At 29.0% G+C, this 11,456-nt stretch overlaps 2 protein-coding genes across 3 annotated transcripts; both read left to right on the top strand.

Annotated features, from left to right (window-relative positions):
* The first annotated feature begins 3,809 nt into the window (after positions 1-3,809).
* Positions 3,810-5,864, top strand: LOC114192581 (GDSL esterase/lipase At5g03610-like). The gene is made up of 5 exons (XM_028082343.1): positions 3,810-3,963; positions 4,060-4,254; positions 4,599-4,861; positions 4,973-5,282; positions 5,613-5,864. Exons 1-5 carry the CDS (start codon positions 3,903-3,905, stop codon positions 5,822-5,824), a joined length of 1,041 nt encoding a protein of 346 aa, XP_027938144.1. The 5' UTR covers positions 3,810-3,902; the 3' UTR covers positions 5,825-5,864.
* A 1,496-nt stretch (positions 5,865-7,360) lies between these two features.
* Positions 7,361-9,544, top strand: LOC114192354 (GDSL esterase/lipase At5g03610-like). 2 transcript variants are annotated; one of them, XM_028082053.1, is made up of 5 exons: positions 7,361-7,632; positions 7,734-7,907; positions 8,011-8,279; positions 8,461-8,770; positions 9,198-9,544. In XM_028082053.1, the coding sequence occupies exons 1-5, from the start codon at positions 7,506-7,508 to the stop codon at positions 9,416-9,418; spliced, it is 1,101 nt and encodes a 366-aa protein (XP_027937854.1). In that variant the 5' UTR covers positions 7,361-7,505; the 3' UTR covers positions 9,419-9,544. The 2 variants fall into 2 exon arrangements, with proteins under 2 accessions (XP_027937854.1, XP_027937853.1); XM_028082052.1 differs by having other exon boundaries at positions 9,195-9,544.
* Positions 9,545-11,456: the final 1,912 nt, after the last annotated feature.

Genomic DNA, 11,456 nt, shown 5'->3' with positions numbered 1-11,456 from the left:
ATATGAAACTTTTCCCGATACATTATTTTCATTAATTCAACTAGATAATAACACAAAAAAACTCATATGAGTATCTTGCTAAACAAGAGAGGACCAAATATATAAGATAATTAGTATAATTTCTTTTCTTTAAGCTAGTATTTTTACATAAATCTGCACAAAATATGCTAGTTGGTCTTTTATTCTGATTTACTCTCTTTGTTAACCTATTTTCTTTTATCACCAAAATTACAGAGTTTTCTCTTTTTTTTATCTCCTTTTTGAATATTCACATACAAAGATTACATTCTTTTAAGTTATATAATAATTAAAGATTAAGTATGTTTTTAGTTCCTCAATTTTAATATGAGATTGGAATTTGTTTTTGTTCAAAACATTGATATATTTTGCTTCCTAAATTTTAAAAATGAATGAAAATCATCCTTTTAGCCAATTACATTACATTTTTTTGACATGTCAAACGATGTTTCATACTCGTATTTGAATTGTTTACACAATTTGACACGTTTTCGCATATCTGTTGAAAAATCGTTTGACACGTAAAAAAAATTTAATGTAATTGGACTAAAATGATTATATCAATTCATTTTTAAAGTTTAGGGACCAAAATATATCAAAGTTTCGAATAGAGGCAAATTTCAATTTCATATCTGCTAAAAAATGCATTTGACATGTCAAAAAATTTAATGTAATTGAACTAAAAAGACTATATCCGTTCATTTTTAAAGTTTAGGGACCAAAATGTATCAAAGTTTCGGATAGAGGCAAATTCCAATTTCATATCTGCTAAAAAATGCGTTTGACATGTCAAAAAATTTAATGTAATTGGACTAAAAGGATTATATCTATTCATTTTTAAAGTTTAGGGACCAAGATGTATCAAAGTTTAAGACAAACTAATTCAAATTTCATATCTACTAAAAAATGCTTTTAACATGTCAAAAAAATGTAATGTAATTGGACTAAAAGGACTATATCCTTTCATTTTTAAAGTTTAAGGACCAAAATATATCAAAATTTTGGACAAAGACAAATTCCAATTTTATATCAAAGTTCAAATACTAAAACATCTTTAATCCATTAAGTAAAGCTAGTATTTTTTCATAAATTTGTACAAGATATGCCAGTTTCTCTTTTACTCTATTTTACTCTTTGTTAACTTCTTTTCTTTTATCAACAAAATCACACAATTTCTCTCTTTTTATCTCCTTTTGAATATTTTCATACAAATGCAACGTCCCAATTTAATAAAATAATTCTAATAAATAGAACTTCACATGTTTATAGCATAAAATAGAATACCGATAGAAAGTATATAAGAATCAACCTTTACAATTATCCTTAATACACTGAACAAGAAACTAAGGCACAAAACTTATGCCATAACCAAAATCTAAACACAGATTAGATTAGACTGAAAATTTGCTCACAAAGCAAGAAACTTACAAAATAAAACAGTTTAACAAAAAGGTACTCAAAAGAGCAATAGCTACCCGCCCAAAATTAGACAGTAGCATCACCACCATTTGAACGATTCCCATGAATCTTCATCTATGCTCGCACCAAGTATTTGGTAATCATTGCAAAAGGAAAAAGTCAAACAGAGAACACAAACAGAAAGAGAAAAGATAAGCTAATTACAAAAAGAAAAAGAAATATATATATATATATATATATATATATATATATATTACATTATATAATAATTAATAACTCAGAAAAACATCTGTATTTTGTTTCTCTTTAATTAAATAAGAATGGACCTAATTAGTGACCCCGAAATATTAACATCAAAAGTCGAAAATTTGAAATATGCCTTGGAATGATGCTTCTTATTAGGATGTTGCTCTTGATGTTGGGTCCCCTGATCAACTCCTCTATTGTAAGCTTGAACATAACATTAACCCACAATATATATACATGTAAGAAAAAAAATAATTAGAATTACATTTTACGTAAACCTCAATCCCTTTAACTTGTTCCCTCTTACCGCATAAACAACGAATTTATGCATGCTAACAAGGATTTGGGTCCTCTTCAGTTCCCTGTTTCCCTGTATTGTTCGTTAGAAAAGAAAAAGAGACACAATTCACTAATATTTTAATATTTTTTATTGAATTGCTAAAGTTTCCTAGGTAATAACAAATATGAAATAAATGTTATTATTTTTTTAATTTAGTTAAGCATAAAATAAACTCATACTATTAGAAGATATTATAAATTTTTATGATAAATTAAAGACATTATAATGTATTATTTGACTTCTTTCAAATCAATATCTATTTTCAGATTCAACTTCTTCATTTCGAAAGGTAAGAAAATGTTTTAAAGATTCTAAATTGATGTAAAATTAAAATATAAATGGAAGGTTAAGTTAAACATAAATATTTTTGTCAAGAATTACGCTTACCTATTTTCCTTAAGAAAGAATTAGAAGATAAGAAAGAATAAGAAGATAGAAAATCCAATTGAAGGGAGAGAATTGAAAAAACAAAAGTTATTAGGCTTTGTTTCACAAGCTTTCAACAATAAATACTATGACTAATATTAACAATAAATTAAAAATAGTTGGTCTCACCCAAAAATCTTGTCTTTTAGCATCTTTCCTCTCACTATCCGGTTAAATTAATGTATAAGCGAATTGCAGTTAATCTATTATAACTTAAGTATATTTATGTGGCTTTAGTTTTATTTAATGCAATACACTACTTAACTATAATCAGGTTATTAATTAGGACTTGGATTTAGTTAATAACCGTTAATGTATGTATTCTTTATAAATTAATGTAACAGTTATATCCGGTCAAAGAAATTAAAACAATAAACTATAAAGCAAATGAACTCAAATTCAATATTGAGTGTTGAAGCAATGACTCGACACACCTTGATGTTGTGTGTGTATGTTAAACTTTAAATGGTAAATTTAATATAAAAATTATGATACAAAGTTAATATGAATTATAAATTGTGCGAAAGCAACATAGAAAATATGGCAAATAAAAATAATAATATGAAAGATGATAACGTTTTCATTAATAATTTGTATACCTAATTAAAATTTTGAAAAAAAAATCCAGACATTAAAATGGAATAAGTAATCAGATTTAAGAAATACATTGAAAATAACATATTATAAATATTATAATACTCACAAAAATAGAAAAAAGAAGAAGAAAACTTTCATATTAGATTGCTACTCGCCATATTTTCCATATTCATGTGAAGCGATCACATAAGATATGGTTCTCATATACAATGTCATTTATGATGCAAACAGATAGAACCTATCACATGAAACGTAACGCTAGAACTTAACTCATAACACGTAACGTAAGATATAAAACATAATTTAACGAATCTTACCTTTAACCAACTTTTTCTAACCATAACAATCAAAAGAAGTTCTTAAACTTCCCTATTAACTATTAAATAATTATTGTATTAATTGCAAATAGTTAATGCTCACAAAATCAATTAATGATTTTAAAAAAATAATAATGAATGTACCATTCTCCATGAAAAAGTTGATATATTTTCGAAAAAAAAAATCGTACTTTTTTGTGAGTAGGAAAGTTTGTCCATTAATAAAAATGTAAATTCCATGAAAAAACACTTTTAAGTGCTATTTTATATAAATTTTTAAGAAAAGGTAAATTATTAAGATACAATGACTTCTATTTTGTTCCCTAACCTGATATAGTAGATAAATGACACTTACTTATTATGTTCAAAGTAATATATACATTTTAAGACATTTAAAACTAATAAAATAAAAAATGTTAGAAATTCCAAGAACCCAATTCATACCTTAAATCTGTCTCTGCTTCTGAGTATTTATACTTTACCTTGCTTTACCAGCCAAATAGAAGGAGTCAATATTCCTCACCTAATAAGGATCATCAATGGCAAAGCACATTCTCTGCATAATCTCTATTTTCCTTTTACCCTTCATGATTTTCACAGGTATGTGGGTAAAATAACATCACAATCAGAATCTATTCCCTTTCATGTTTAATATCGGTTGGTAACCATAGCTATATATGCATGTCAATGTTGCAGAAGTGAAAGGGGCTAAGAAGTCATATGGGATTTACGACAGCAACACTGCAAGAAAACTGTTTGTTTTCGGGGACTCCTATGTTGACACAGGGAATTTCGTGCATTCAGAATCATACAAGCCTCCCAATGGAATGACTTTTCCTGGTACTCCTGCTGGCAGATTCTGTGACGGTCGCATCATCACTGATGACATTGGTAGTACTCTTTTTTCGTTCTCTCTGCATAACTTTAAAATTGAAAACAGAACTCAAAGTGGGTTAACATGGCATGTTTGGATTTGAATCAGAGAAATTTCAGTGTTAATTGCGTGACTGACTCGTACTCTGAAATTTTGCAAACCAGATGTTCTTTCTTTTGATTCATTGCGTGTTTGTCGTGTTCGTCAGATGGATCCTTTCACTTAGACTACCCAAATGTGGAAACAACATTACAATAACACCAAACTTTGCTATATAGATTTAATCTGTGTGCATTGTTGTTGTATGAAATGTGTTCATTTTGTGATGTATTTATCTTGACTGATATCATGTTCATTGCAGCTTCCTTTCTGAAAATCGAATCCCCTACACCATATGCGTTGAGAAATTCGTCTAATATGCAGTACGGCATAAACTTTGCCCATGGAGGAACTGGTATTTTCAACACTTCCATTAATGGACCAAACATGACTGTCCAAATCGACTCATTTGAGAAGCTAATCCAACAAAATATCTATACCAAAATTGATCTTCAGTCCTCAATTGCTCTCGTCAATGCTGGTGGTAATGATTATACAAATGCACTAAAAACTGGGCGCATTTTAGTAAGTGGTTAATTATGTTTGTATTTTGGCAGATTTGGTGTTTCTGTTCCTCATTCTGCAATGTGATTCCAATTAAATAATTATGGTTAATTGTTTTGCAATGTGTTACAGGATTTGCCAGCCTTCATGGAATCACTTGTGGAGCAAATGTCAGTAAATCTAAATCGCATTCACAACTTAGGGATAAATAAGGTAGTAGTTGGATTATTACAACCAATTGGGTGTTTGCCTGCGTTGAATGTGATATCTCTTCGTACCAATTGCATTGGCCTTTTGAACTTAGTCTCCAAAGATCACAACAAAAAGCTGCTCCAAGCCATACAAAAACTCAACAACCAAGCAGGAAAATCAGTGTTCATAACACTGGACCTCTACAACTCCTTCCTCTCTGCAATTGAAACAATGCAGAAAAAGCGTGCTGGTTAGTTCTCATTCTGCTTTCACCATAGCACTTTTAGGAGAGAATTTAATATTTGGTTTTAAAAGTTCTCTTTAGGTAAAGAAATGCTAACAACACATTCTTTATTATTTGGTTATGTGGGAAACACAAACAAAGTTAGACCCGCCTAGTTATTAATAACACTAGATAATTTTTACTATGTAGACAATAATTTGATGCTACTCTGATCCTTATTTTCCTGTTACACTAATAATGACAGATAACATTAATTGATTTCGTGCAAGCAATTAGTTAACATAAGAATAAATTGTCTTGATGATGTCTTCCTTTTTTATTTTTTACATTATGCAGCAAACTCAACGCTGATGAATCCATTGCAGCCATGCTGTGACGTAAAGAATTTGGGAGACTCATGTGGAACTGTAAATGACAAAGGAGAAAAGAAATATAGTTTATGTGAGAACCCAAAAGTTTCTTTCTTTTGGGACAATGTTCACCCTTCTCAAAATGGTTGGTCTGCAGTATACACAATGTTGCAACCTTCTCTTGTGCAACTTACATAGAGAACTCATAATTAATAATGACGTATTCTAATTTCTAGCATGCTGAGCTTAGTAAAACATTAAATTACATGTCTGTACTGTGGAGTTCTAGGTCATGAACATAAATAAATGAATGGTTGTTAAGGCTTCTACCGACAAGATTGTGACCGAAATTCTTAGACACTTATGTTTTTTCATAATTATCAATTTTTAGCCATGAATCTGTCGTAGTTTTTAATATGAAATATTTATTCAAAAAACACCTAAATTTATAAAAGAGAAAGTTGGAAAAGTCTGTAAGTTTTACTAATTATAAGCTTGGATCAGGATTTCAAAATTAGTTTGTACCCTTTAAAAGTGGAATCCATTTATATACCAATTTTTTAGGATTACTGTTTCATTTGGAAGTGAAGAAAAAAATAGAAAAAAATAAAAGAGAAAACTTATGATCTTATATTGTTTGGATGAAGATGACATGCAAAGAAATGAGATCAAACAACTCATAGCGTATGATTGATGTAATTTTATTTCTTACAATTGTCTTTTAAGTACATAAAAAGCTATACCAATAATGTACATTGGTGGATTGTAACAAAGTATTGTTTTAAGAATAAACAATGAAAGAGTTATAGCTTTATTTTTAATTTAAAAAATATTTTTAGGGGTTGCAAGGTCTTAGCAACAATCAAATGAAAAGAAAATGATGTAACTTTTTTTTCTTCTAATTGTCTTCTAAGTGCATAAAAAGCTATACCAATAATGTACGTTGGTGGATTGTAATAAAGTGGAGAGTGGTTATTTGACATACAAATTTTCTTTTACTTTCAACTTACAATTTAAAAAATTATTATTTTATTATAACATATTCTTTTTATTATATTAATATGATATTTATTATTAAAATTTGATGTATGTAAAAAACAAAAGTGATGTTAAATTTAATTTGAATTCTTTTGTTAATTTTTTTATTATACTGATTATTACTTATTTTAATGTTTTAAAATATATTAAAAAAATATTTAAAACAATATATTTTTAATGTTCAGTAAAATAGAATAAAAAACAATAAAATATTTGATCTCGTATCAAACCATTGTTTTAGGTGTTACAAGTCCCAACAACAATTAAATAAAAAAAATCCCAAATAGTGCCGATTAACAACTCTTTTTATAGTTTTTATGAAAATATTTCATATTACACAGAGCATTAGCAAAAATTAAATATAAAGAAGGCACCCTAAAAAATTGTTTACATTTATTTTTCATTTCCCAATTACTTCTTGAAAATCCGCAACCGTTCTTGACAAATTAGTAGTTGTTGATGAACAGACAAAACCATTTAGTGATTAGTCCCTGAAGCTTTGGTCTTGTCCAGTGCGACTAAACATGGTGGATTGAGATTGTTGAGTACTGGTGGCCGACCACTTTGTTTCAACAACCATTTGAACAATATAGTAAAACCTAATTTTTTTTAGTAAGATTCAGGGTGCAAGGGTTCTTTTATATGTGACATTTTGGTATAAAATCACTTGTATTCAGAGTGATCAATAAAGTTTCCCTCATCTGCCACTCCTTTCTTTTTCCACAATGTAAGTTGTGGGTAAAATTACATTGACTAGCTAGCTAGGCCTCAAGTCACTTTTCGCACCTAATTAATCTGATTCAACTTTGTATCTCATAAATGTATCAGCCAATATATATATATGGTGTTATCTTTGCAGAGTGAAAACTTATACTTTGTCATGTCCGTATCAGCCAAGATATCATCAATGGTGAAGCAAATTCCATCAGTGACCACTCTGCTCCTTCTCTTCTTCTTCATTTTAAGAGGTACACTACACTACACTACACATCAGAATCAAATAAAATAGTTGATGGTTTCATTTTTTCTGGTTCCTGACATATAAAGCTATTTCATAATATTGTTGTAGAAGTGGAAGGGGCTGAAAGGTTAGGTGAGGTAAAACTATTTGTTTTTGGAGACTCTTATGTTGACACGGGGAATTTGGTGAACTCAATTTCGTATAAGCCTCCCAGTGGAATTACTTTTCCTGGTACACCTGCTGGAAGGTTCTCCGATGGTCGTGTCCTCACAGATTACATTGGTACTTTCTGTCATAGATTACTTCCTCATTTTACAGCATCATTTGTACTCATGTTAATGTGGTCATTTCTTATGTTTCACTGATATGTTATATCTACATGCAGCTTCATTTTTGAAAATAAAATCCCCGACACCTTATGTATTTAGAAATTCCTCAGAACTACAATATGGTATAAACTTTGCTCATGGAGGAACTGGTATTTTCAACACTTTGAATGAAGGACCAAACATGACTGTCCAAATTGACTGGTTTGAGAGGGTAATCCAACAAAAGATCTACACTAAAACCGACCTTGAATCTTCTGTTGCTCTGGTCAGTGCTGCTGGAAACGACTATGCTACATTTCTACAAAGAAAACAAGGAAGCATGCGAGTGAGTGGTTCAGCTAATTACTTTCTTTTATGCATAACCTCTGTTTCACGGTTTGCTGATCCAATCCTAGTTTTTATAAATTTGTGTCAGTTTTCCGAATTCTGCATAACCCTTCTGCTAAATGTATATATTTATTTTTCCAATTGTAAATGTATGTTTTTCACATTTCTCTGTGTGGCAGGACATACATGTTTTTACTGCATCACTTATCCAGCAAATGTCTATAAATCTGAGACGCATCCACGGCTTGGGAATAAATAAAATAGCAGTGGGGTTATTAGAGCCTATAGGGTGCATGCCTTTGCTAACTGCGGCATCTTCCTATGACAAATGCCTTCAACCTCTTAATTTCATCTCCCAAAATTACAGTCAAATGCTTCTCCAAATTGTGCAAGAACTTAACAAGGAATTGGGAAAACCAGTCTTTGTGACATTGGACTTATACAACTCTTTCCTCTCTGTACTTGCAACTATGCAGAAAAGGCGTTCTGGTAAGTTCTTCTTTTTTCAAAAGGTTTTTCAAGTTTCAATTAACAATGCTAAATTGTTAAAACCTTTTTGCCTAAATTGTAGACACTGCTATTTTTCATTACTTTATTGTTTATATTTCGATTCCGACTCAACTTTCGTCCGGAAGTCATGGTTAGAACAACTATCGCGTTTGTTTTGGTACACTCAATAAATCATATATCTGCTTAGGAGCCGACGTCGAGCGAAGTTTAAATACTTTAACTCTTCACTCTCGATACGTTTTTTAAGAATAAAACCGTGACAGAATTCAAACACTTCAAAGTAGACAATACTGATCGTTGTTCCAAAAAACGGCTGCCGAACGAATTTGGTCAGAATCGAAAAAGTTTAAAAGAAAAATAAAATATCTTGATGGTGACTTTTTTTTTTTTCTCCATTTGTCAGAAGACCCAACATTGATGAATCCACTGAAACCATGTTGCGAGGGACTGAGCACGGAATATTACTGTGGAAGTGTGGATGAGAAAGGAGAAAAGAAATATGGTTTGTGTGAAAAACCAGAGTTTTCATTCTTTTGGGAGGGAGTTCACCTTTCTCATAATGGTTGGTATGGAGTATACACCATGTTGTATTCTTCTCTCCGCAACCTTATTCAGACAAAACTTTGATCTTTAAGGAATTTATGCTATCTTATCCTTACAAACATTACAACTGGGTTATTCACAGATAATGACAAAGGAAAATAAACATGTAAGTTTAAATATGTTTTTACTACATAGTTTTTAAATTATTAATCAGTTTTAAATAGGTGATATTATTTTTTAGTTTTGTTCTAATAACAAATGAGTAAATAATAAAATCAATCTTCCTTTAATTGCTCTTGCGATCCCTTTAATTTCTCTTATTTTCATTTTTATATCACAATCAATATATAAGTTCAAATTAAATGAAAATAGTGATATAATTCAAAACAATTAATGTCTTTTAGGTTTTAACAATAATAAACAAATATTTTTGTAATAATAATCAATAATTTAAAAATACTAGACGCTTCATTGTTTTCAGCCATTCTTTAAAAAAATAAAAACTTAAACAAACTAAATGACGTTCTCAACAAAAATAAAAAACACATGCATACGATATAAGAAAATTAAGTTTTTAATAATTTTATGACTGTGACTCTTGATAAGCGACATTATGCTACATGCGAATTCTTAGCGTATAAATTCAATCCAACTATTAAAAAATACACAATAAAGTTTGTGGAGGTGAAAGAGAAGTATTGGTTATGTTTGCTAAAAGTAGACAAAAGAATAAAATCAAAAAACGGAGTTATTAAAGAAGTAAATAATGTATAGAGACGCATTTAATGCACATATGCGTTACATTAGGATTAGATGTTTTATGTATAGACCATGTACTACACATATTTTTAAAATGTAAATTTGTGGTAGATTGACCAGGAATTTTGCTGTGAAAAAAAAAGTATAAATAGGTTAGATATTTAAGTATCTCTATTTATTCTTGTTGATTTTAAATGAATTAAGAAGCAAGTCTTTGATGTTTTGATTACATTAAGCTTAAAATTTTGAGTTTTCTCGTAATATTGTTTTCTACCTAACTTATCTAACATATTTAGTTCCACTTATTGAATCAGACACAAAAAATAAAAGTTTTTCAGTTAGAGAAATTTCACTTATTTATTTAAGATAAAATAATCAATGTTTGTTTAATTTCACTCCAATTTTTTTTATCTAAAAAACATAATTTTAATTATTTATTTTTGTAATTTAGAGAGTTGTTGTATAAAGTTCCAATTTATCTTGTCATTTATACATTACTACAAACAATACATTTTACACAAGTCATATATAAACTTATTCATGTAAAAAAGTCATTGACTTGTTAGATAGGTTGCACAATCCATGAAAAAATGGTTTGATCTTTCAAAAGAAGATCATTGATGAGATACAATATTAATGAATTGGATTGACATCATCTTTAATTCATTAAAACAATAGATTTATGGATCTTTATCCTTATATGATATTCAACTTTCTCATCTTTATTCAATATGAGACTTAGACTCATACTTAAATTTTTAACAAAAATAACATCATTTTTGCACTGGTTAACATATTTGATTGATATAAAAGTGCTTTAATTTAAGAAAAAGACACATATATTACATAAGTTATCAGCTTCAATCATGTAATGTCACATTTTGAGAGATATATTACATTGATCTTCAAATGTAAGAGATATAATATATCATGATGAGAAACATATTATATCTCTTGTAGCTTAAAACCGATATAATATGTCCCAAATCCATATATTATGAGTCCATAATTCATCGAAATAAGTAATGAGTTTTGATAAACTAGTGAAATCCTAGTAATTCATCACCAACATGTAATTACTGATCAAAACAATTCCAATACACTGGAGAAATATTTTTTGATAATATATGTGACTATTAATTCAATCTACTATGTACAAGACAATGTCTAAATGCCATAAAATAATTCTAGATCATAGAATTACTAATTTCTAATTGTAAAGAAATATTTGGTTATTTTTTACAAATATTTTCAAATTAACTTTTTCACTTTAAAAATACTTTAATTTAGACGTGTCATTTTAGCTCAAATTTTTCACAATAAAATCGAGTCAACTTAACACAATTTACAAATATCCATTTTT

Source organism: Vigna unguiculata, chromosome 7, assembly GCF_004118075.2.
Source record: "Vigna unguiculata cultivar IT97K-499-35 chromosome 7, ASM411807v1, whole genome shotgun sequence".
In the NCBI taxonomy this organism is placed as follows: domain Eukaryota; kingdom Viridiplantae; phylum Streptophyta; class Magnoliopsida; order Fabales; family Fabaceae; genus Vigna; species Vigna unguiculata.
The sequence above is the reverse complement of the archived record's forward strand: the minus strand, read 5'-3'. Positions and strand labels throughout refer to the sequence as shown.

What these genes read in the sequence shown, in the direction of transcription:
- LOC114192581 (XM_028082343.1), top strand. Translation starts at nt 3,903, where the DNA reads ATGGCAAAGCACATTCTCTGCATAATCTCTATTTTCCTTTTACCCTTC. An exon ending in ACCCTTCATGATTTTCACAG is followed by an intron (nt 3,964 to 4,059) that starts GTATGTGGGTAA and finishes TCAATGTTGCAG; the next exon opens with AAGTGAAAGGGGCTAAGAAG. An exon ending in TAAAAACTGGGCGCATTTTA is followed by an intron (nt 4,862 to 4,972) that starts GTAAGTGGTTAA and finishes AATGTGTTACAG; the next exon opens with GATTTGCCAGCCTTCATGGA.
- LOC114192354 (XM_028082052.1), top strand. Translation starts at nt 7,506, where the DNA reads ATGGTGTTATCTTTGCAGAGTGAAAACTTATACTTTGTCATGTCCGTA. An exon ending in CTTCTTCTTCATTTTAAGAG is followed by an intron (nt 7,633 to 7,733) that starts GTACACTACACT and finishes ATATTGTTGTAG; the next exon opens with AAGTGGAAGGGGCTGAAAGG. An exon ending in TGTCCTCACAGATTACATTG is followed by an intron (nt 7,908 to 8,010) that starts GTACTTTCTGTC and finishes ATCTACATGCAG; the next exon opens with CTTCATTTTTGAAAATAAAA.